Consider the following 26,129-nt stretch of genomic DNA (forward strand, 5'->3'; position numbering starts at 1 on the left):
CAACAGCAGCTAGCTAGCTACCTTTGTGGGTCTTTTTGCTCACAGCACTGGCACCTCCATTTGCCATTGTGGTGCACTGATTAGTGTGCCAGACTGGGGCCTCAGGGAGCAGGGTTCAAATCTCCACTAAGCCATACAACTCACTGGCTGACCTTGGGCCAGTTGCTGTCGGTCAACCTAACCTACCTCACTGGGTTGTTGTGAGGTTATAATGGGGAGGGGCAGAACCATGTATGCCACCTTGAGGTCCTTGGAAGAAGAAGAAGAAGAAGAAGAAGAAGAAGAAGAAGAAGAAGAAGAAGAAGAGTACAGTAGTTTGGATTTGATATCCTGCTTTATCACTACCCGAAGGAGTCTCAAAGCGGCTAACATTCTCCTTTTCCTCCCCCCCCCCCAACAAACACTCTGTGAGGTGAGTGAGACTGAGAGACTTCAAAGAAGTGTGACTGGACCAAGTTCACCCAGCAGCTGCATGTGGAGGAGCAGAGACACGAACCCGGTTCCCCAGATTACGAGTCTACTGCTCTTATCCACTGGCTCTCTAGAGGAAAAGCCAGAGTTCAGTGTAACAAGGAAGGGAGAATTTTCCCTTTGTTGGAGGCCCATTTTGAGAAGGATGTAGTAGTCCTAGTGAATAGTACCTCTGAGAGATTTTTTTTAAAAAATAGGTGGTATATAAATGATTTAAATAAACAAACAATAGTCTTCCCAAGCTGACAAATGTTTGCCATCGAATCCCATGACCGTTGTTTGTCCAGGCTCCCCCTCTTTAGCCTGCTGGTGTGGTTATTGGTGTGCAGGTGGCATCACTCAGAGAGTCCTATCTTAAGGAAGAGCTGGTGGTGGTCAGCCTTTATTTTAAGAACATAAAAAGAGCCTATTGGACCAGGACAGTGGCCCTTTCAGGCCAGCATCCTGTTCTCACAGTGGCCAAGCAGATATTCCCGCATTCAGCAGGGCTTGTCTTATGTTCTTATGAAGAATTTGTTTCCATCACAAAGCGGCATTGCAAAGGTTTACTCGTTCCAACTTCTCTTGTGGTCGCTTTTAGTATTTAATCTCTGTGGTTTGATATTCACATTTTAAAAAATGGTAAAGGGTAAAGGACCCCTGGATGGTTAAGTCAAGTCAAAGGTGACTATGGGATTGTGGCACTCATCCTGCTTTCAGGCTGAGGGAGACGGCTTTTGTCCACAGACAGCTTTCTGGGTCATGTGGCCAGCATGACTAAACCACTTCTGGCACAACAGAACACCGTGACAGAAACCAGAGCACACGGAAGCGCTGTTTACCTTCCCGCCACAGTGGTACCTATTTATCTACTTGCACTGGTGTGCTTTCAAACTGCTAGGTTGGCAGGAACTGGGACAGAGCAACAGGAGCTCACTCCATTGTGGAGATTTGAACGCTGACCTTCCGATTGGCAAGCCCAAGAGGCTCAGTGGTTTAGACCACAGCACCACCCATGTTCCTGATTGATATTCATATAATTGCTGTATAAATTCTCTTCCTGATGTGTTAGCTTGTTACTTGCAGGGAAGTGTTGCTTCTGTACATGAGAAGGTTTTTCAAAAGGGGTATTTCAACCTGCTGTCTGACGTGGCACAACCCACCTTGCTGTCCCAGGACCCTTCCACCTCATTGGACTGCCATACGTGTCAATCTGGCCTTAGTCCTACTAAAATAAATTAAAATTCAAGCACCACAGGTCATGGTTTGAACCACCTGCTTTTTTGTGTTAACCAATTAGCTTCCTGAAATAGAAGCATTTCAACGAAAGCCATTAGCGTAAGCTGCTTTGTAGTTCTTTTAAGTATTTTTCATTGTGAGAAATGATTCTATTTTAGATGCTCGTTCTCCCAGACTTGCCTCCTGAAGCATCGCTCATGGCACTTAGCCATCACTTACTTATACATTGCCTCATTAGGAAGAAGTGGTATGTTAACTTTTCAGTGTTAAATAATGTCAGCACTCAGCCTGCTCCCCCCCCTTTTTTTGGTTAACGCTGCTCTCTAAGTAGGGTAATCACATTGCAGGAAGAGACTTCTACCGTGGCCATATCTGAAACCAAAAGGGCTAGAATTTACCTCAGAACTGGGCTGGGGCTGGGGGAGAAATTGTTAAGATGGGAATACAGTATAACCATAGCTCTAACTCAGTAAAAGAAGCCTTTAGCTTTTTCACAGAGAATAAAATATGCTGTAGATATCCAGTTAGGATGGAGATTAATGACTTTATTGTTAGCATACCACCAAGCTGAATGCTGTCAGCAGGTCTAATTACTCTTCTGTATGGCTGAGTTGCCACAATAAACATTCTTTTGTTGCGTTTCCCATGAAATACATTCTCCGCTAACAGGACTCTTAAAGCCAGTTCAAAATGTGTTGAAGTACCGGTAGTTCTCTTGGGTTGCAGTTCTAAACTTGCTCGCACAGGAGTAAGCACCATATCATTCATTGTGGCTTACCTCTGAATAGGTATGGATGAGATTGCCCTGTTGCAAGTCTGGGGTGGGGCAAGGTGGGCAGCCAATGGCATCTTATCTCTCCCATTTGACCAACTTGAATCAGCCCAGGGCCTACATGCTAGCGAGACTGAATGTGCTACTCTGAGCAACACAACAGAGGAGAGTCCAGGAAATATTACTTGTGGACAGAGACAAATAGAATCCATCACACATGTTATTTTGCACTGCCCCTGGTATCAGATAATACAATCCAAGTTTATTAATCAGTTGGTTGTTAGCAGGGAGTGGCATTCAGGCAAATGTAAGGTAGCCTTCCTTACGCTTACTCAGGATGGAGATAGCAATCAGGTTTCTGCAACACGCACAAAGGATTCCTGAATGTTATACAACACTAATCTAAGTGTTAAAAAGGTAAAGGTAAAGGGGCCCCTGACCATTAGGTCCAGTCGTGACCGGCTCTGGGGTTGTGGCGCTCATCTCACTTTATTGGCCAAGGGAGCCAACGTACAGCTTCCAGATCATGTGGCCAGCATGACTAAGCCGCTTCTGGTGAACCAGAGCAGCACATGGAAACACCGTTTACCTTACTGCCCAAGCAGCACCTATTTATCTACTTGCACTGGTGTGCTTTCGAACTGCTAGGTTGGCAGGAGCACGGACTGAGCAACGGAAGCTCACCCCATGCAGGGATTCGAACCACCGACCTTCCGATCAGCAAGTCCTAGGCTCTGTGGCTTAACCCACAGAGCCACCTGCATCCCAAATCTAAGCGCTAGATGCAGGTTTTTGTTTAGCTGGTGATATATAATGATGCTGAAAACCAGATACTGTATTTCCCAGCCCTAATCATGGGTGGGATGGCAGAGTTGAAGGATACACCCCAGCAAGAACAAAACACTCAAAGTAGGGCCAGAAGCAGGTGTGACTAGGGAGGGCTTGTGCCCTGAGGAGAGACGTGGAAGGGCCACTTTCAGCCCCCAACCCCAGGCCATATCCAGTAAACTTGCACATTTACTGAAATACCCATGAGCACATGTACACTAGCTTGAGGAACTTTGGGCTGAGGGAACAGCAGAACCTTGGAATCCAAATTATTCCTTTGGGAGTCAGCAGTCCAGATTATCCAAGCAACCCAGAAGCTGCCTCACCCCCCCCACCCACTTGTTCTTCCTAGTATAACACCTCAACAGGCCCAACAAGAAAATACTATGATGTGGGAAAGAGTGTGTGCCAGGCCACAGCAGGAGCTTTGGAGCCAACGTTCTGTGTGTCTCGTTCTGTGGGAGCCACAAGCCAATTCTTTCCTTCACACAGAATCAACAAAAAATGCACCATTCCAAAAACGTTTTGCAGTCAAATGTATGCATGAATGTGACACGAGTTTTCCAAGCCACGTCACAACCGCCGGGAAGGGGTATCTCTGTTTACAGTGTAAACAGATGCCTTACAATGGAGCTGCCGACCATATTCTTCGCCAAACCTGCGCATTTGCATGTTTATTGGAGTTTTATTCAATCATTGAACCTCCTAAGCAAATATAGACCTGCCACCTGTGTTTTCTCCCTCTCGTATTAGAGCAGTGGAAAACCTGTTGGGCGAACATTTGTTTTAACATGTTTCTAACCATCTTCTCATTGCAGGCCAATTACTCCGATTGAAAATGTTCCGAGAGGACCACGGCTCTTGGATGACAATGTTCTTCAGCACCATCCTCTTCCTCTTTATTTTTTCTCACATATACAATCTGTGTCTCCTTATGGCAGGTTACATGAGGTAAGCTGTGTTTCCCTAAACCATATCCTCTTAATTAGCTCTTTTAGGTGCCGTAACAGATTGGTCATTGGGTAGCTAACAGAGAGCCTATGGGCTTCCAAATGTTCTGGGACTCCAACTCCCACCAGTCCCAGCCAGCATGACCAATAATTAGGAATTATGAGAGCTGCAGTCCAGAAAACATACTGAGTCTGACAGGTCTGCATTGCGGAGTGAATCAGATTCATTCCTATCCTTGAATATGGCACAAATATTTTCAAAACTGAAAATTGTAATTTAAGTGGTGAATACAACTGGAGTTCCTGGAGGAGTGAATTTGCTTGTTGTTGTTGTTTTAATGCTCATCAGTTTCTGGCATATGGCTAGAAGGACATGGACCTGCTGATTTCAGGCTACCATGTCTTTTAAATTTTACTAGGGGGTGGCACCCACCTGCATTCACCCGCCTCCTGCTCCACATTTTCTCCCCCTTTCTATGTTTCACAAACACACACACAACCTGCATCACAACCCTCCCAGACCCTGCAATTGGGGGACACCAGGGCAGTAAAGGGCTACACAGGGCATCCCCAGAAGACATCTCACTTGGGGTCACCTCAAACACAGCAGGTGACCTATTTTATTCCATGAGCCCACCAGTCAAGTATGGCAGCTCATCAGGAACTTGTTACGTTCTCTTGTTTTTGCTTACTAGCTGGGACAATAAAATGGGGAACAGTGGGGGAAGAAGTAAACGGAAGGTGTCAAGAACCTGGTAGTGAACAGCATGAATTTTGTTGAGGTTATTTCTGGTCAAACATGGTGTGTGCTGCTTTTGGGGAAGCTGTCTTTCCTTCTTTTCTTTTTTTTAAAGTGCTCTTTTCTGAAGGGGGGTTATATTTAAAGCATCCCTGCTGCTGAATAGGAGAGCTTCCCCCCTCAAAAACACACAAACAAGCCAACAAACCAAACCAAACATGGTGTTTTATAAAACAATGAAACACACATTTTTTTTGAGGATTCAAAGTACTAGAGAAGCCATTATATGCAGCAGCGCCCAGGAGGGACCAAGGGCTGGGTGTGAAAAATACACAAAACCTGCCACACCAGCCGAAGCTGGGTGGGCATGGGGCACAGAGGGTTCACGGGCCACACTGTGCTGCATACCTGTGCAGGGGGGAGGCCATCTGGCCTTGGTGAGAGGGCCAGGGTTGTGGTGGCAAGGCCGGGTTCTGGAGCCCAGAGACCCCTAGCAGCAGGCAGGCAGGGTGGGGATCCTGATGGAGTTGTGCACCCTCAAAACCATGTGCCTGGGGCTACAGCCCCACTAGCTCTCCCCACACTATGGCCCTGATTATATGTTAGCATCTCAACAGACTCTTCCTGAGGACACATCACCCTGGCTGAAACTTAGCAGGTCTTGGCCTTCTCACTGTCTGCCACGATAGGGGGCTGCCTAACTGCCTCTATCCCCATCTTTCAGCATGGACACTGAGAATGCCTCAGCCCGGTATACCTGAAGGAACGTCTCCACCCCCATCGTTCAACCCAGACACAGAGGTCCAGTGCCAAGGGCCTTCTGGCTGTTCCCTCCCTGCGAGAAGTGAGGTTACAGGGAACCAGGAGAGGGCCTTCTCGGTGGTGGCGCCCGCCCTGTGGAATGCTCTCCAACCAGATGTCAAGGAAATAAACAACTATCTGACTTTTAGAAGACATCTGAAGGCAGCCCTGTTTAGGGAAGTTTTTAATGTTCGATGTTTTATCGTGTTTCCAATATTCTGCTGGGAGCCGCCCAGAGTGGCTGGGGAAACCAGCCAGATGGGCGGGGTATGTATGTATATTATATTGCCTGGGGTTCCCAAGATGGTCCCTATGGACATATTCCCTTGATGCTCACCAAGACCCCTTGCCCCTTCTGGATTTTAATTTTAAAAAACCCCAGAGTTTTACAAAACTCTTTGCTTCTCTGCTTGGGAAGCATTTCCTGTTTTTTCTTTTCTTTTTCTGTGGTGTGGTGGAGTGATGTAGCCTGTTGTTTGTTTAGAGCATGGCTAGGCAAACTAAGGCCCAATCGATTTCTAAATCCGGCCCGCGGATGGTCTAAGAATCAGCATGTTTTTACGTGAATAGAATGTGTCCTTTTATTTAAAATGCATCTCTGGGTTATTTGTGGGACATAGGAATTCATTCTCTCTCCCCCCCCCCAAATATAGTCCTGCCCCCCACAAGGTCTGAGGGACAGTGGACTGGCCCCCTGCTGAAAAGGTTTGCTGACCCCTGGTTTAGAGGGAGGATGATTCTGAGAATTCCCAATGTTCTGTGAAATGCACACTTTGTAGTGCGCACAACAAGGATCCCCCCAAATGTGCCATTGGACCCAAAGAGTTCTGGCACCTCTGATCTACACCATCTCAATGTGTATTGAGGAATCAGGGCAAAATGTATTGATATCAGATAACTATATTTCAGGAGACATTGTACACTGCCACATATGTATGTGTTGGCAGTTAAGGCACCATCATCTAAAACAGGGCAAGGAATCCAAAACCTTTCTGCCTTGCAAAACACTGGAATGAAATCCAATCTGCCTTCTAAAATCAGCGCCCTTCCTTTCCTTTCCCACATCATATGGGTGTGTTATCATTCACCAGCATATTTCTGTGAAGAACCACAAGAGGGCAGCAAAAGGCTTTGAAAATCAGAAGAGCGGATGTATATTTTGGAACTTCAAAAGGGTTCAACATTTAGAAAGCTGTGAATGGGGATCAGTGTTGCTTACCATTCAGAGCAGTGCGTACTGTGAAGAGTCAGAAATCCAGTAATACGAGCCTATACAGAACTTCTCCCAAATTATAATGATCTTTGTGGTTTCCTATATTTTTTATCTTTATTTTTTAAAAAAGAATTTAATTAGAATGGAGTTACTCTTGAAGAATTATTCAAGGCAGGCTGGTAATGTGGCTTGTTATTTCAGTTATGGTTCTGAGTCGTTGCTTTTCTTCTTCTTCTTCTAAAAAAGCATCACTAATTGCCTCTATGTGGTGGGGTTGGGCCAGACTTCATCATGTCTGCCAGAAAAGAAAGGAGATGGTTATAGGTCTAGCTGAAAAGAACTGGGTGGCATCTCACCCCCTCTAAGCTCACTTTGAGCAATAAGCTGCTAGCCACCCAGAAATCGCAGGGCAGGGGATATACCGTATTTTTCGCTCTATAACACGCACCCGACCATAACACGCACGTAGTTTTTAGAGGAGGAAAATCCATAGGCATGCCACCCATAGGCATTCCCTCCATAACACGCACAGACATTTCGCCTTACTTTCTAGGAGGAAAAAAGTGAGTGTTATGGTGCAAAAAATACGGTACTTCTCTCATAGAATGTTTAGGGAAGCTTTTAATGTTTGATGTATTACTGTATTTTAATATTTGATTGGAAGCTGCCCAGAGTGGCTGGGGAAGCCCAGCCAGATGGGCTAGGTATAAATAAATTATTATTATTATTATTATTATTATTATTATTATTATTATTATTAGTTGTTGTTGTTGTTGTTGTTGTTGTTGTTGTTGTTGTTGTTATCATGCTCTGTAGCAGACCTTAGCTAACAATGAAAAGTTTCAAAGAGTAAAGTCATCCAACTGGAATCCATTAGCACATTTAGAACCCATTAACATATTTGCCAAGGGGAAGTTTATTTATACTATTGATCTTGCCACATTGTCGGTTCATTACCAGCAGCTACTGGTTGCCAGCCTGCTTGGATCATATTCGTTGGATAGGATCGGAAATTTGCACTTGGAAATTGTAACATGATGCATCTCTGTTTGCCTCCTGTGCTGCTTCATGTTTTGGGCTCTCTTTATTAAAAGAACACATACCTCAAATTTTACTTCTACTCTTTCTACCCCCCCTCTCTCTTGTGTGTGTATTTGATAAAAGCCTGTTAAAGCTTATATGCCATGATAAATTTCTTAGGAGGAGTTGCTAACCAAGTGCTCCCTCCCCAGGACAAAACCCACTGAAATTAGTAGACCTAAGTTAGGCATGTTTATTGACTTCACTGGGTCTGCTTAAAGTTGGACTAACATTGGGCACATCTTTTAAGATGCCCCAAGGCTCTGTTTTGGTTTCTCCCCCCTTCCTTCTGGGTTTATGCAGAAAGGAGCAAACCATTAAGGAAATTATGACTCTAGAGCAATAGTACCCAGTTAGCTAACGATTGCAGACCCCTTGTTTTTCAAAAGCCAAGCCATGGACCCCTACTTTTGAAAATTTTGATATCTCTGTGGTAGTATTTTTTTATGTGAATGGTGCCACAGACCACCTGGGGTCTTCAGACCGCCAAATGGAAAACATTGCTCTAGAGGAGGAGCAGGGAATCCACACTCGCCAATACCAGTAAAAGAAAATGGGGTGTCCAGGCCACCTCATGGTCCTCTGCCTCAGATTTACATCAAGAAGTTGCCTGGGGTTACCATGGCAACAGCTCACGTTTCTTTTGGAATGTACTTGGATTGTATGGACAGCATTTTCAAGGTTTTGCTCCTTTTTATGAAAGCAATAATACAACAGTCCCCACAGGTGATTTCCCCCCCCTTTTCCTGAGGAAATTTACAGTTTCTCAAACTCGAGAGCCTATAGATGATACACTGCAGCTCCCTGAAAGCGTTTACACTCTCATTCAGTCAAGGTTTCCTTTGTGAGGGGAGAGACCAGAGAAACTGATTCCCTCGCATGTCAGAGCCCAGCTGAAGCCAGCAGATGATGCCACCTACTCCTGTTGCTTTAGCCATTGTTCTATGCAGCACTCAAGATAAGAGCAGGCAAATTTAATTGTATATACACATTAAAAAAAAATCAATAAGATTCTTAATTAACTACAAAAATCCCTTGCAACCCTAACCCTAACCCCCTCAAAAATAATGATATTCAAGATTGCCGAAAGAGAAATAATGTGAAGCTTTCATAATATGACTATGCTCAAATTGGATATTCAAGGTTGAAATTATTGTTCTTATTTTAAAATTGTAGCAGGAGGTTTCAGCCAAGATTAACTGGGATATTATGAACATTTAAATCTCCCCATTTTTATTGATTTGTTTGTTTTACTTACAACATTTAGACACCGATTAATGATTCAAATTTCTAAGCAGTGTACATAAAAACAGGCTGCAGAAAATGAGGCAATAGAACTATCAAAAGTTATCATAAAACTGACCGCTTCCTGAAAATGTCTGCTGGAACAAGTCTTAGTGTAAGTCTCATGTGCTTGAAGTTCAACAAGAAGATGCCAGTCTAATCTCAGCTGGGAGGGAGACCAACAGGTTACAAACTGTGCATCTGAACCATGGGGAAGGACCAACAGATCTCAGTGATTTGGCCTCAGTATATCTTGGACCCATGTTGGTAAGGCTTTGCAGATTAATGAATGATCTTGAATCTGGCTCAATAATTTAGGGACAATTTTTAAGCATCAAAGTTATGCGGTGCTGGTAGTCTGTCCCCATCAGCTGTCTGGCCACAGTATTTTGCCCCAGCTGGAGCTTCCAGACCAGGCACAAGGGTAGCCCCATGTGGTGTACATTGCAGTAATCAGGTCTTGAGGTTAGAAATGCATCAATCACAATAGCCAGAATATCCTTGTCCATGGGGATTTTACCCCATTTTACTTATGTGGATCTGCACATACTAGTTAACTCTGAGTCCAGTGATCTGATTTAAGTGGGCATTTATTCATTTATATATATATATATGTCTGTCTGTCTGTCTGTCTATCTATCTATCCCACCTCTTCCCCAGAACTGGTAACTCAAGGCAGCTCACATAAATTAAAACAAATGCACATAAAACACACATAGCTTACACACACACAAGGCTACAGTTAAAAACTAGTTAAACTACCCGAAGGAGCGTCTCCACCCCCATCATTCTGCCTGGACACTGAGGTCCAGCACCAAGGGCCTTCTGGCGGTTCCCTCGCTGCAAGAAGCCAAGTTACAGGGAACCAGGCAGAGGGCCTTCTTGGTAGTGGCACCCGCCATATGGGACACTCTGCCACCAGATGTCAAAGAGAAAAACAACTATCAGACTTTTAGAAGACATCTGAAGGCAGCCCTGTTCAGGGAAGCTTTTAATGTTTAATAGGTTATTGTATTTTAATATTCTGTTGGAAGCTGCCTAGAGTGGCTGGGGAAACCCAGTCAGGTGGGCAGAGTATAAATAAATTATTATTATTATTATTATTATTATTATTATTATTATTATTATTATTATATCTACAGAATTACAATAATGTGAAAAATCCATATATGTTAAAATGCACTGAGTAGTGTTAATATATGCCATCCTGTGCTCCTTAGAGGAAGGGTGAAATGTAGTCAATAATGCAATGGGTATAGAATATGTCAAAACCCTTGTGAGGAACAAGCTAGTCATGTCCTGAAAGCTGGGAGATTTGTCTCTGGAAAGCTGAGAGGAGGGGGAAGGGAACAGACTGGGTTTGGATACATTTTATTTTGGTGATGGCTTCTAAATGTCTTGTGCCCTTAGGAGCAACCCATATGCAAAAAGTTTCTCTTAATGTACAGTTCTGGGTCTTTGTGACAGAGGCACCTAGAGAACTATTCTTTCCCTCCTGCTCCCAGGCCTGGCTGCATGTGACAACAAGCTGGGCCATGCTGCAGATTTCAAAATGGCGCCTAATTAGCAGAGCCACTGGCTGGACAGACAAATGGCTGTCAGGTATATATTCTGAGGTGGCAAATTCACACTATCCAGGTATATTTGTGACAGCTCCCCCCCATACACACATACACACATGTTGTACACGTGTTCAAATTTTAATACACGTTCCTAATGTTTGATACTCGTTAGGTATTAAAATGTTGCAGAGATTCTTTGCTAATGTTGCAGAACAGATGCTTTATCCATGACAAAAAAAAAAGGTTATAGAAATAGATGGGGCAAATGAATAGGAAGCAGGAGCTGCCATCGAAACTCTTGGGAACTAGCAAATGTCACCTTGACCATTGTTCTAGCTGATTGCTGCTATAGCCTCTGCCCCATTGCCGCAAGTGGAAGCAAAAACGAAAATTACAGTGTTGGAACCTATTAAAATTGAAGTAACCTAGTGGAGGGGGTGGGGGAGGAGAATTATGTGGTCCATTTGAAAATATTTTTATCAGGCTAGAGGAAGGAAGGGAGAGAGGGAGGGAGGAACAATGGCATTGGGTAAATCATTGTAATGCTGCCTTTACTTCCTTTGTGCTGCTTAAATGGGAATAAATTAGAACAAAATTGGCAGCTGTTGGAAAGTTTTTAGCAGCCTGAATAAGTGCTATATTGATTGATAAGTGGTGGTGGACTCCAGTGAGGGTTTTAGCAGTAAAAATGCTCATGAAGCATTGGTACCTAATTATCCGCAGTAATGGAGAAGCTGCTCTTAAATTTGTCGTGAAATAGATGGAGTAGGATTTCGGGTCTGCATCCGCACCGCCTTTTTAGAGATGTCTGGTGATATGGCTAAGCTGCACAACTTGTGGCTTGCCAAGTCAAATTATGTAAGATCTGTTAAGAGGTGGGAAAAGCTCCCTTGTTTTTTCTTGCTGCCTGCCACTGTGGGAAGCTGTCAAGCATATGATACAACCACAATACCTGACTTGCAGTCAGGAGTTCAGTTTGATGGGTCACATGTCGGTGTCTTGTGAGCATTTGCACCAGGGCTGCTCATGTAGCTCAGCACCCCTGCTCAAATTTGTGTCACCACGATTACAGTGGTACCTCTGGTTGCAAACAGGATCCGTTCCGGAGGCTCGTTCGCAACATGAAAGGAATGCAATCCGCAGCGGCACATCTGCGCATGCGCGGGTTGCGATTCGCTGCTTCTGTGCATGCGCGTGATGTTATTTTGCACTTCCTCGCATGCGCAAGCGGCGAAACCCAGAAGTAACCCTTTCTGGTACTTCCGGGTCGCCACGGGACACAACCTGAAAAAACGTAACTTGAAGCAAACGTAACTGAGGTATGACTGTACTCTCTGGGCCTGATTTTGCTGCCCTTTTCCCTTTCCTTGTGGCAACCCCACCCAGCCTTCCCCCTTGTTGCTAAATGACACAAGGAGCATAAATGTTCCCTAGAGGGGAAAATACACACGAGACATAGGAATCGCCCTGCTATATCAAGCCAATGGCCCATTGAGTCTGACATCTTGTTTTCACTCCTGCACAACCAACTCCACCACCCTCTTGGAGTATTTCTAACTAGGAAAGCGATGGGACCATGCACTGGGAAGTGTGGGGTAAGTGTTGTAAAACCTTGCCACAACCAAATCAGAATGAAATGTTCAATAAACAAGTTGTCTGGAGCTAGCCACAGTTGCTGCGATCTGAAAGTGGCTTGTGCTGAGGTAACAGGGGTGGCAAAGTCCTGCGATTAGACGTGACACAGGCTTGTCATATTAAGCTTGCTTTCCATGACAGTCCCTTTATGAAGAGATTTACTGTGTCAGAAATGCATGTCTGATCTGTTTCATTTTTTGTATGCACGGAATTAAGGTATTCCGTTTTTGGTCAAGAAGGCACATTGCACCGAAGCATAGCTTGTACCGCACAGAGCTGGCAGAAAGTGAAGCAGACGATGAATACTGGGCAGTGTGTGTGTGTGTGTCTCTCTGTGTGTGTGACATAAGAACTCATTTGTGTAGCCATTTGCTGATTTTCCAGATGCTTCCCAAAGAAACCTCTTCAGCAAAGGGCTCAGTTGGAAAGAGAGGTGGACGTTGTTGCAGCTTCCATCTCTCTTTAATTCAGAGATATTAATGGACTACAACTCCCATTAACCTTGACCATTGGCCATGTCTGCTGGGCTGAATGGGAGTTGTAGTCTAACAACATCTGGAGGATACCATGTTGGCAACCCCTACGTCAGGGCTAATGCAGCTGCTGAACCTTCTGCATGTACTCAGAAGCACTACCACTGAACAGTGGCCCTTCCCCTATGTCAGGCTTTTCCAAACTTGGATCTCCAGCAATTTTTGAATTACAAGTCCCATTGTCCCTAGCTAGCAGGACCAGTAGTCAGGGATGATGGGAACTGTAGTCCAAAACCAGCTGGAGAACCCCAAGTTTGGGAAACCCTGCCCTATACCATGCTTAGTAGAAAGGTGTTCTGCCACACATTTTTTCCCAAAACAACAACAACAAACCTGTGGTTATGTGAAACATACTCAATAAACACACAAGACGTAACCGACTATACTTTTGAATAAATAAGATATACTATTCATTGTATCAAATTGTAGATTTCAACAGAAGTCTCATAAAGTTCAATGAAAAAGCAGAAGACCCAGTGGATCAGTTCATGCATAAGGTCCATACATGTATAAGTATCTATTCCACCTGTCTCTTGCAACCACTACTATGCTATAAGATCCCCTATCCTGTAATATTACATATGAGCCTGTTCTACTGATGAAGCCTAGGATGGCGAAACAAGGCTAATATTCCGGAAATCCTTGTATTAGACTATTTGAAAGGATTCTGTGGAACTGTAACAACCCTTCATGTGGATTATTGGACTCTATGAACAGACAGGTGGAATAGATACTTATACATGTATGGACCTTATGCATGAACTGACTAGAGAATGAACTGATCCACTGGGTCTTCTGCTTTTTTCATTGAACTTTATGAGACTTCTGTTGATATCTACAGTTTGATACAATGAATAGTATACTTTATTTATTCAAAAGTACAGCCGGTTACATCTTGTGTGTTTATATAATTTTTCCCTTCTGAAAATTAGCACCCTAAAGGCAGTCAAGGCACAATGTATGTGGCTTCCTTAAAGTCTTTGTCCGTTCTGCATAGCCAGCTCGGTGTCAACAAGAACTTTATTTAGCACAGTTCCAATGCACAGGGCAAGGGGCATTGCTGGTGGAGCAGTGGTAGCTGCAACATTGCAACCCTGGCACCACAAAACCTGTGAATGCTAGTGTCGTTCTGGCATAGCTGCCTCTCTATGGCACCCTCAGCCATTTTACTTGCGGGCCCCATTAATTTGCCACACAGCTGCTCTTAGGATCAGGCCATTAGTTCCACCGACATCAGTGAGTTGAGCTTAATTAGGCACTCGCTTACATTTAATCTTGTAGTCATTAATTCTTATTATCCATGCACTTACTTCCTAAATGCTTTGGCTGGGATCCAAAGAGCTCTTTTAGGTGGGCCCAAGGGTCTGGGTATGCCCAGTGGGATATTTTGGCGTTTGTCGTTGAACAGTTAAATGCCCTTATTTATCTGCATTTGCTTGTATAGGTTTTATCCTGCACCTTCAGCAGGAAGGTTTCTAGAAGGGCTAGCAAATCCAGGAAAGATGGCAAAAATAAATGAGCCCTCTTCAGGTGTCATGAGTCAGGAGAACATAAGAAAAAATTGCTGCATCAGACCTGTCGAGCCCAGCCCAGTAGCCCCTCTAGAGACCACTGAGACAAAAGTGTGTCCCAATGAGATGAGTCTGATTTGCTTCTGATGAGAGCCCAATTCAGTCACTGATCTCCTATGCAATTAGAATGCATTTATTTATTATTTTATTTATTTATTAAACCTCTATACCACCATTCATGCAAGGGTCACAGGGCAGTTTACAATATAAAAACACAAAAATACACGGCATAGTAACAAACAAAAGCAATACTCCCCAGGCCAAGTTTTAAAAGGCCGTAGATTGTTTAATTTAGGGTTGCCATATTCCCAAAAATGAAAATCTGGACAGAGTTGTGGGGGGTTTTGTGGTCAAAAACATCTCCCCAAAAAACATTCATTTGAGGGCTTTTTTAGATTTCTTTTTTGATTAAAAAAATAATAATCCATCAAGATTTGCAGTGCAGTTCTCCAGACAAGTAATGAAGACAAGTATATATATATTGGTGAAAATGACTTCCAAAAATGCATTGTATTTAGGTAAATTACATGCAATTCACACTAAATTGCTGGCAAATTTTTATGAGGACCATATGTGTGTGTGTGTGTGCAGAAACTAATGTGAAAATGTGAAGAAGCAAGACTGGAAAAATGAAAAACTGGGAGAAGCCAGAATTGAGAGGTTCACCCCTCCCTATTGGTCAGGCATCTCCATATAAATCTGCTTATCTTTCTATTCTTAGATTGCGTGCTGTTGGCTTTGTATTGGGAACTACAAAAAGAAGGAGCTGTTGGGAAGAAATATTGGGTTGACTTTATATGACAAATACACAGAGGCTATTGGGAATGTCTGCATTACTATAGGATAAATATTTTTTTTTCTGTGTTCTTTTGGTCGCTTCACAGCTCGATTTCCATAAAAGAATTTACATTAGAACTTGCAATGAATATTCTGAAATCAGGAGGGAGACTGCTAGAGGGCACTGTGGCTAAGCATTTTGGAGTCTCTTATTTAACACTCCCATTCTGGCCAGAATTTTTCAGCAAGTTGGAATCAGCCCTAGTGTGAAACTGTATTTGTTAAGTTTGAACCATCTGATCTTTTGTTACCATGGGGGTGGGGGTGGATAAGGATGAGGAAGCCAAAAATTTAACTAGCCGTTTCTCTCTCTCTCTCTCTCTCTCTCTCTCTCTCTCTCTCTCTCTCTGAAAAGGAAATTCAAAAATCATACATGGAACCCTATTTTTCTACCTACCCAAAGAAGCCTCTGCAACAAATGAATATTTAGTTCTGCCATCTGCAAATGCTCAATGCTCCCATCCATTAATCATATTTGTCTAATTATTTTTCCATATATAATAAATAATTGATCAGAAACAACGGCACCCATATGGTTTGAGCAGGCGTTTTAGAAATGTTAAGTGTGGGAAACAGATGGGATTTCTTGATTGCATCTGCCAAAAAGTTGAAGGCAGTTTCTCAGGACAACCAAAGGGTGTGAAATCTAAACATTTTTCAGATTTCTATCCCAGTGCCTCATGACTTGTTGACATTTATGCATTTTTTTAAAGAGATGATTTCTGAAAAATATAGATGAGCTGTCAACAGTTCGGGGTTGGGTTATTGTTCTTCCATGGCTTTTGAGAGTCTCTCTGGTTCCCTTGAAAGTAAACAATGTGTTAAAAGGGTTTTTAAATAATTGTACTTGAACAGTTAAGAATGAAATAATCTCATTGTGGAGTGTCTAAACCTTCCAGCTGATTGGCAGTCCATACTCTTCACTTTTCCAATCTATCTGAAAGAGGAAGTGGGAGAGAACGTCAAGTTCCTCCTTCAAGTCTTTGCACTTTTCAAGGGAGAAAATGATAACCACATTTGCCACCCCGTGACCAAAGGGAGAATGGGTGGGGGAAGTGAATGAAAGACTTCCTGGGTGCCCACAGAAGCCCTCAAGGGTCCTGTTATACCTATGGATATCATGTTGGCAACCCCTGTCATATATTATGCAAACATATGGGAAATATGAGGGACACGGGTGGCGCTGTGGGTTAAACCACAGAGCCTAGGACTTGCCGATCAGAAGGTTGGCGGTTCGAATCCCCGTGACGGGGTGATCTCCTGTTGCTCGGTCCCAGCTCCTGCCAACCTAGCAGTTCGAAAGCACCTCAGAGTGCAAGTAGATAAATGGTACCGCTTTAAATAGATAAAGGTACCGCTCCAGCGGGAAGGTAAACGGCGTTTCCGTGCACTGCTCTGGTTCTCCAGAAGCGGCTTAGTCATGCTGGCCACATGACCTGGAAGCTGTACACCAGCTCCCTCGGCCAGTAAAGCGAGATGAGCGCCGCAACCCCAGAGTCGGCCACAACTGGACCTAATGGTCAGGGGTCCCTTTACCGTTACCTTTTATGTGAAATATATGGGGTGAGATCCAACATAGCGAGAGTGGTTTTCTGGTCATGCAGCAGGGCTCCCACTTTCTTCCCTCCTTCCTGCAGCTCCCTGCATGCCCCCCATCTGTTTTGGAGGCTTGGGAGACAGATTTTAGGGGCACACAGAGAACTGAAGGCAGGAGAGTGGAAACCCAAAGTCCCATTGTGCAAGTTGACTTTCAGTGGAAAAGGGGGCGGGCATCGCTGAGTGTCACCCCTTGCCCCTAATCAAAATGTCAAAAAAGTTTTGTTTACAGCAATGCCCCATGCATTCACCATCATTTTCCTGCTAGTTAGGTAAAAGTTTGTAATCCCCAAGAAGTGTTTGGCTTGATGTATCATGGAAGAAAGCCATGCAAATAGAAATCGGGGGTTTGGGGAGAGGAGCCATCTCTAATACAGTGGTACCTCGGTTTAAGTACTTAATTCATTCCAGAGCTCCGTTCTTAACCTGAAACCTGAAACTGAAGTACCACTTTAGCTAAGGGGCTTCCTGCTGCTGCGCTGTCGGAGCATGATTTCTGTTCTCATCCTGAAGCAAAGTTCTTAACCCGAGGTACTATTTCCGGCTTAGCGGAGTCTGTAACCTGAAGCGTCTGTAACCTGAGGTACCACTGTAAACATAAAACATGCCTCTTTTAATGGCAAGATTTACATCAGATGTGTCTAAATGCTTTTATCTGCCTAAATCGTGTGCTAATTACTAATTAGTCACTCTTATTTAATTAGGCCATCTATTTGGCGAATCCTTCATTAATCACACTCAATTTGGTGGTTGCCGGCTGTTGGTGAAGATTGTGCAGCTCTGTTGGGAACATCGGCCCGCTGTGTTCTGCAGCTGTACTCTGGGTCCAACAGCTCTGCCTGCCATTTGTCTCTAAGCAGGATGGTAGCAATCTCATTAATGGTTATCAATTTGGTGAGGGACCAAACTCCCGAGCAGGAGGGAGATAAAATGCTTTCTGTGTTAAGCAGGTGGGGATTTGCCTGCCCAGCATACTCGAGGGACATTGCTTTGATGTACTTATTTCCTAACCTAATTGAAAAAACGCGCACAGGCTTTTCGAATCACCGCGAAAGCATTTGCTGAAAAGCGACTGAGTGTGCAAGGTTTGCACACGGTCATTGTTGGATTCTCATTGCCGTGCCATTTTCAGGCCTTTTTTCCAGTTAGGAATCTGTAAGGTACATTTTTAAAGACCGTTAATTGGAAACCCGTCGCAGGGCTTTAAAATGAATTGCCATTTTCAAAGCTTTTTCAGCTTCCTGGTTTTTTTTAGAGATTTGTTACCCGCTCAACCTCCAGTGCTTTTAATTAAAGCAGTCGATTTTATCAGTTAAGTTCTCCTTAGCTTTCAAGGAGACTTAACAGTACAATAAGTATATTAAACAAGGCGTTACAAAACTTTAGTGAGTAGCAGAACCCTGTTCATTGACCCTTGATTCAGCTCACCTAATTGCACACCCCTTTGATGTGAGTACAGGCTTATTCCCTTTGTCCATTTATGCTCCTTTGCACCTTACAGCTCTAGACATCTGAGTCAGCCTAACATACAACTGGCTCTAATTTTATCTCTTTTTTTGTAATCCTGCCTTCTTTCATTCTAGGGATGGGCAAGTCAGTTTTCTTCTTTCTGGTCAGAGCAACTTCAGAATGTGCTCACCACAAAGTCTGTTCTGTTCTCTTTCTGCATTAATCTGTGATTATAACCCTCCCATCAAAAATCAGATTAAATTTGTGGTTGTTTAACATTTTTTTAAAAAAAACACATTGCCTCTTAAAAACAAACTTTCCAAATCTTTTTTTTCTTTCAAAATGCACATTTCTGAATGCAATCCATTTTTTCCATTTAGATTTTTATTGCATTTCAAAAGCTTTTACATATTAACTTCAACTTTGATGTTAATTCCTGGTGACATTTTGACTTCCCAACCTTACCTCCATGGTGTTTTTGTTCCCACCCTTATTCCTGCTGCATTATACATCGTACATTTATTATGCATTTATTATCTATGCATTTATTATCTATGCATTATTTTATCATTTTGTCTCCGCTGCTCATACTTCGAATTCTGCTTGCGATTCCATTTGACCGTGATGTTTTCTCAAATGGTCCAAAATGGGTCTCCACTCTTCAATAAAAAGTTCATCACTTTGATCTCTTATTGTTGCTGTCAGATTTACCATTTCTGCATACTCCATTAATTTTAATATCCATTCTTCCTTGGTTGCAATTTCTATTTCTTTCCATTTCTGCGCATATAGCCCTAAACTGTTCCGGAAGCTTTTTGCGAATAAATGCAAAAATGGTTATATTCTAACCCGTATGTTAATTAGGCCAGATCTCCACTATACATTTAAAGCAGTATCATATCACTTTAAATAGTTATGGCTTCCCCCAAAGAATCATGGGAACTATAGATTGTTATTGGTACTAAGAGTTGTTAAGAGGCCCCCATTCCCCTCATGGAGCTACAACATCCCTCTTCTTGTGGAACTCTGGGAAGCTTTGTGAGGGGAATTACAAATTAAAGTTCCCAGGATCCTTTAGGGGGAAGCCATGAGTGTTTAAAGTGGTCTAATACTGCATCAGTGGCTATTGCGTGTTCAATCCCAGATACCTCCCCCCTAAATAAATTCACACTTGGTTTGGTTTTTGGCAGAATTTAGGCCACAACTTTATTGATTACAGAAATTGACTGGTTGCATAGGCTCTGGTTCGACTAGCTCCCTGCCTTGCAGGTAGCGCTGACCCAGGGCACCAGCATAGGTCAGCCAAGGGTGAACACATGGATAAGCAGAAAGCCGGGAACAGGCTAACTCTGACACCCAAATGTTCCCCTGGACACAGGCACAGGCACAACCCCCTCTCAGGTGTTGACTGAACCATCGAGTCCCTGGATTCCTTTAACGGAATACCCTTCACATAGGGATGGCAAGAGCGTTCTCCCATCCCTATCACCTGAACCAGAGCCTATCCACAACCTTACAAGTTGTGACAATTTGCTATGCAGCAGGTGAAACCCAAATGGCAACAGCCGATCAGCCAAGTGGGGAAAATTCCTGCTGTGCCCCTCTCCCAACGACAGACGACACACAACGGCATATACTCAACCACAACACAGGGAGTTGGTTGCCCAGGTCTCACCGCAATACGTGCCCTCTTTAAGGGAGGACCCGATCTAGCAACAATGGCTGTTCTTTGGCTACATGGTGAGCAGCAGCAACACTTTTGAATACCAGTTTTTAGAAGCTACAAGAGGGGAGAGTGCTCTTGAATTTGGTTTCCTTCAGGTTGGTCGCTGTGAGAACAGGATTCTGGACTAAATGGGCCATTGGGCTGATCCAGCAGGCCCTTCTTATGCATTAGTCTTTCGTCTGAGGGGTGTAAATCAGATCAGTTCATACTGGAATTCTCAAAGATTGAATTCCTCAGACCTACCAACTTCATTCTCTTGGGAGAGTTGTTTGAGTACTTTTTTAGTCATTGTGTTATACATCAAATTTGTGCTATACCTGCTTGGCAGCCAAGGAATCTACGGAGTGTACCGAACATTAAACATTTTAAACAGAAAATGGTGTATTAATAGGGGTAAATGCAATTTTCTATAATCTCGGAGGTCTGTGGAGAATAGAGTTTCATTTATTATTCAAGGAAGACTGATGTAACGCTGTAGAAGTTCTGCTCTGCACCAGTCTTTTGTAGCATGCTGAAGCTAAGTGCATCATGTACATTTCTAATGGAACCTGACAGCTACTTCTATTTTCATCAGTTGATAATCCCTTATGTACAAAAGTCAAACTTGATTCCCATAATAATATTGACACTCTACTGCAGATTTGGCTGTTTGTTAACAGCAGGGATGCAGAAGTAACTCTCTATTCCATTTGTTCATATGCTTTCAACAACCACAACCACAACAACAAGAGATACTGATGCTGATGGACTCTAATGAGACGCATTATAACTGAGAATAGTATTGGCCCCCAATCTGCCCCCTCATCTGCTGTAACTATGCTAGCAATAGTAAACCAACCACCTGGGAATAAATTAGTAGCAAACCTGATCTGCAAATAAATGTTTTAGTCTGGAGTGCTCCTTGTTCAGGATTTCAGCCATTCGGTCCCCTCCCCAGTTTCCCAGTTCTCCACCCTCTAAAGGTCCGCATTCTGTGACCATTCACCATGCCCGGTTATCAATGGGGGAGGGAGATTTAATTCCCCCCCTAAACAAACAACGAAAAAGTGATCTTCTGCAATCTTGTGATCTTTGGCAATCTGAGCCAGTGTGGTGTAGTGGTTAAGAGCACTAGACTCGTAATCTGGTGAACTGGGTTCGTGTCTCCGCTCCTCCACATGCAGCTGCTGGGTGGCCTTGGGCCAGTCACACTTCTCTGAAGTCTCTCAGCCTCACTCACCTCACAGTGTGTTTGTTGTGGGGGAGGAAGGGAAAGGAGATTGTTAGCCACTTTGAGACTCCTTAGGGTAGTGATAAAGTGGGATATCAAATCCAAACTCCTCCTCCTCCTCCTCCTCCTCCTCCTCCTCCTCCTCCTCTTCTTCTTCTTCATCCTCTTCTTCTTTTTCTTTTTCCCCTCAACCCTACTGAGACATTTCCCTTGTGATTGGGGATGGTGTTGTTTTGCCCACACAAAGACCAACGCTTGGTGAGATGTGGTCGCTGTTCCTAGGCATGATATTCCTTATAGGTATTGCTTGTATGAACATTACGTATATTAAATTGGCCTAAGGCCATTGAAAGGGCTATTCAGCTTCCGTTGGAAAGCTGCTAAGAAATTAAAGATGAATAAGAAAAAAAGGGGTAGAAGGTTTTGCTACGGGTTGGATGTTGAAGAGGAAGAACAGGTTGAGGTATGCCCAATAGAATCATAGAAGTGTAGAGTTAGAAGGGACCCCAAGTGTCATCAAGTCTATCCTCCTGATATGCAGTCCCCCCATCCAGCTTGAAACCATATGGGACCCTGCTTAGCTTTGAAATGTGCTACCACGTGAACCCATCATAGCCCAGTGAATATTCTACAGAAGGTTTATAGTAAATGCTATAGGCATCTCATTATTTTGTTCATGGCAAATAAATTTATTTGGGGGAGTTGGTATATTTTTGTATGTCTTAATTTGTGTACTTTCAAATTATATTATTGTGTTTTGAAATGGTGTGAGGTGCTCTGGGATTTCTAAGGGCTGGGCATGAATCCCTCAAACAAATGTTACCATCATAAATTCAACGAGGGCTGTAGTTTTCCTCCCGGAAGCTACTTAGTGTAATTAAGCACCCTGCTGGCTAAGTCCCAAGGCCCATCTAGTCCAACATCCTATTTTCACAGCAGCCAAACAAACTGACATCTGTCAAAGTTCCTTGTTGCAGTTGGCTGTTGGGCACTAGAGAACTGCTCCTCTCCGGAAGCACCAAGCACAGGGCCAGCACTTTGCTTTCTAGTCACCTGACAACCAACTGGCTGCTGGCCATTTGGGAAATGCTGCTCAATGTGCTTTGCAAGCCCCTGTGTTAGGTACCTCCTAAGCATCGATTATTGTGCAGCAGCTCCAAATCACCCAACAGCCAAACTGGTTTGTCAGGCGCTTGGGAACTTCTGCACAAGGGACAAAGACAGAATACAGTTTAACTACTGTGAATTTTCTCGCACACGCCACATTTGCATGTAGTTTTCCTCCCCAAAACTGAATGTGTTAGTTTCCTCTATATATAGCTTGTTTGGAATGTCGCACCATGTCATTGTGTTCCATTGTGTGGGTGCACGGTTCCTTCCTTTTCTTTTTGCCGGCATGATGGTAGATGACAGGAACCTACAGCATGTGTGAAGCAATACCTTGTAACAGGCTGCAGATCCATTTCAGAACTGGCAGTGCACTCATTAAAATTACAGATGACAAATAGCTAGAATAAATTGCTGCCAAGCATTTATCTATGGCACTTATATGTGTTTTGTCTCGAGGCACCCATAGGCAAGCCACTGTAAATTGTCCATAACTATCAAAGTGATGCTGTTTTATGGGCATCCATTAGATTACTGGTTTGCTACCATCGTCTATCTACTCAGCATAATGGTGGCATTACAGGGTCATGAATAGAAAGAGGATGCGAGTACCTTGCTTTTCTTCAAGTGACTTTGTAGATTCCCAGTCACGGGACTCTGAACCATGAGAACATTTCAAAACCCTTCTCAGCAATCGGTATACCCTGTGCCCTTTCAAATTTTCATGATGTTTCTATTACCCATATGCATCAATTGTGCCACTATATGAATAAGGCAACAGAGATCCATCCACCACCCCAATTTTTGAGAATGGAGAAAGTCTTAGTATATATGGAAGTGTCTATACATACAAGAAGTCTCTGAATTATGCCCAGTTAGAAGTAAAATACTGGGAACTTAAGGTTTAATAGAGGAACCAGACTACCCCTGAGCTTCTCTGACCAACCTTGGCTGATCTTACCAAGCTAGTTAAAAAAACGATCTGTTCACCCAGGCTTTTCATTAAATCGGATGGAGAGCTTGTAGCCTGCCCGTGCTGGCCTTATTTCCAGCTGTGTATAATGTGTAGTTTAAGGTTATTTGGTTTTGTTGATATTGACTTCATTGTGTGTTGCCAACTGTATCCAACTAAGTTCTGCTCTGAGTAGACCCATTCATGTTAATGGACATGACTAACTTCAGACCATTGCCATCGGTGGATCTACTCTGTTTTCTCCCACTCTGGAGGGTAGGACTCGAACCAATGGCTTCAAGTTGCAAGAAAGGAGATTCCGACTAAACCTTTGGAAAAAACTTTCTGACAGTAAGAGCTGTTCAGCAGTGGAACAGACTCCCACGAGAGGTGGTGGACTTTCCTTCCTTAAGCAGAGGTTGGATGGCCATCTGTCATGGATGCTTTAGCTGAGATTCCTGCATCGCAGGGGTTGGACTGGATGGTCCTTGGGTCCCCTCCAATTCTAAGATTCTACGATTCCATGATTGGAGTTGGAGACACCCCTATATGTTTTGTACAGGAGGGCTGTATAGTCTTGAAAGGTAGTATCCAAATAAATTAAACCAGAAGGGCCATAATTCAGTGGCAAAGCACCTGCTTTTCATCTACAAAGTCCCAGGTTCAGCTCCCCAGCATCTCCAGCTAGGACTGGGACATACCTCGGGTTACAGATGCTTAAGGTTGCGTTTTTTCAGCTTACGGACCACCGAAACCTGGAAGTACCATAAAGGGTTATTTCCAGGTTTCGGTGGTCACAGATGCACAGAAGTGCTAAATCGTGTGTTGCGTGTGCACAGAAGTGCTGAATCACAACCCACACATGTGCAGACGCGCAGCTGCAGGTTGCGAACGCTGCGGGTTGCGAACATGCATCCTGCATGGGTCATGTTCGCAACTCGAGCATCCAATGTACTTCAACATGAAACCCTGAAAAGCCACTGCCAAGTCAGTAAAGGCAATACTGAACTGGATGGACCTGATTTAACATGAGGCAATGTTCTTATGTAGCCAGATTTCATTTTATATAACCCTTCCTCCTGTCCATAAGATGGCTTTTTGTCCTGTTCTATTCCTGCCTCCCAGCCCTGCTGCAGTCACATGCGGAGGGAGGGGGCTTACACCAAAAAGACACTGTCCAAATACTAGCTCCATTTGGAGGAGAGGATCTGCACAGCTTCATTTCTCCCAGGACCCAAGAGATGCCCTGAGCTGTGTCCTGTTGGTTTAGCTCAATACCCCAGTGCCTGAAAACCCAGCCTCTGGGGACTTTTTCCCCACATCTTTGTCTGAACTGTGATTAGCATCTGACTTGAATGAAAAACAAAGGGAAAGTTTGGGATTTTCACGTGATTTGCTTAGCAGTTTGACAAATGGTTCTTTCCGCCACCCAACATGTACATTTCAACATGGTAATGGAAACTCATGGAAACTTGTCCCGGCTCTAGTAAAACAAATAATTTTTAAAAACCAAGCAGGCTTTAGTTAATCAAAGTCCATTATGCTGTTTATATGTAGTTTCCTCTTCACAAAGAGGCATGATGAGAATTTAATTTGTAATCCTCGGATAATGTAGTAGGTGGTTGCTGTCAGTTAATTGAGAGCAATTAGCTCGTTTCATAGCGTGCAGGCACAAAGAGGTGAGAGCAGGAATTTTAAGTGTTACCCAACTGGGGTTTTTTATTGTTGATTGATTCAGTCAGGCTATGAATATTTCAGGACCATCCACCTCCCAGGAGTTAGGGCTCATGCCTGCAGCAGAAGGCATAATGGGAAGGCAAACTCATAGCTGTCAACGTTTCCCTTTTTTTTAAGGGAAATTCCCTTATTCCAAATAGGATTCCTCGCAAGAAAAGGGAAAAGTTGACAGCTATGCAAACATAAGGAATTTCAGGTCCAAAAATCCTCTGGTGCAAGATTGCTGAACTGGATGCAAATTGTGCAGAGGTATTCGAAAGCACTGTTAGATGTTATTGGGTTGTCAGGGATATGATGGGGTAAAGCAGCCCTATCTTGGAGAATGGGGCCAGGGGTGGAGGAAGGGGGTGCGGTGGGTGTGGGCTGCCCTGGGTGTCACCACTGAGGGGGCCTGAAGCGCGCCCGAGCCACACGTCTCTCCTGGGAGAGATGTGATAGCTTGGGCACATGCAGGCTCTGCGCTGCCCAAACAGTCCGCCTGCTGCCCCCTACCCAGCTGTAGGTGTGCCCTGCCCCTATCGGAGGCACGCCCCCCTTCGCCCCACCCCATGCACGGCTTGCTCTTTTCCTGGGCGTGCACCTGAGCGGCTTCCTCTGCCACTGAAGGGGGCATGTTTTGTGATTAAATCAAGATCTTCTGTATGCTGCTGCCAGGTCAGAGGTCTTACTTTCTGTGTGGATTATTGCTCAGCCAGTGTGGTGTAGTGGTTAAGAGCGGTGGACTCGTAATCTGGGGAACCGGGTTCGATTCCCTGCTCCTCCACATGCAGCTGCTGGGTGACCTTGGGCTAGTCACACTTCTCTGAAGTCTCTCAGCCTCACTCAACTTGCAGAGTGTTTGTTGTGGGGGAGGAAGGG

The 26,129-nt window shown here is 43.9% G+C and overlaps 1 protein-coding gene across 3 annotated transcripts in view; it reads left to right on the forward strand.

Annotated features, from left to right (window-relative positions):
* TMEM117 (transmembrane protein 117) overlaps window positions 1-26,129 on the forward strand; it is a 198,424-nt gene that overhangs the window by 32,656 nt on the left and 139,639 nt on the right. For all 3 annotated transcript variants that reach the window (XM_081928987.1, XM_081928985.1, XM_081928986.1), the window contains exon 3: window positions 4,108-4,240. In XM_081928987.1, coding sequence (XP_081785113.1) covers window positions 4,108-4,240 — 133 coding nt within the window. The remainder of the gene's footprint in view (window positions 1-4,107; window positions 4,241-26,129) is intronic.

The sequence above is a fragment of the Podarcis melisellensis genome, assembly GCF_964234715.1.
Source record: "Podarcis melisellensis genome assembly, chromosome: 10".
Lineage (NCBI taxonomy): Eukaryota > Metazoa > Chordata > Lepidosauria > Squamata > Lacertidae > Podarcis > Podarcis melisellensis.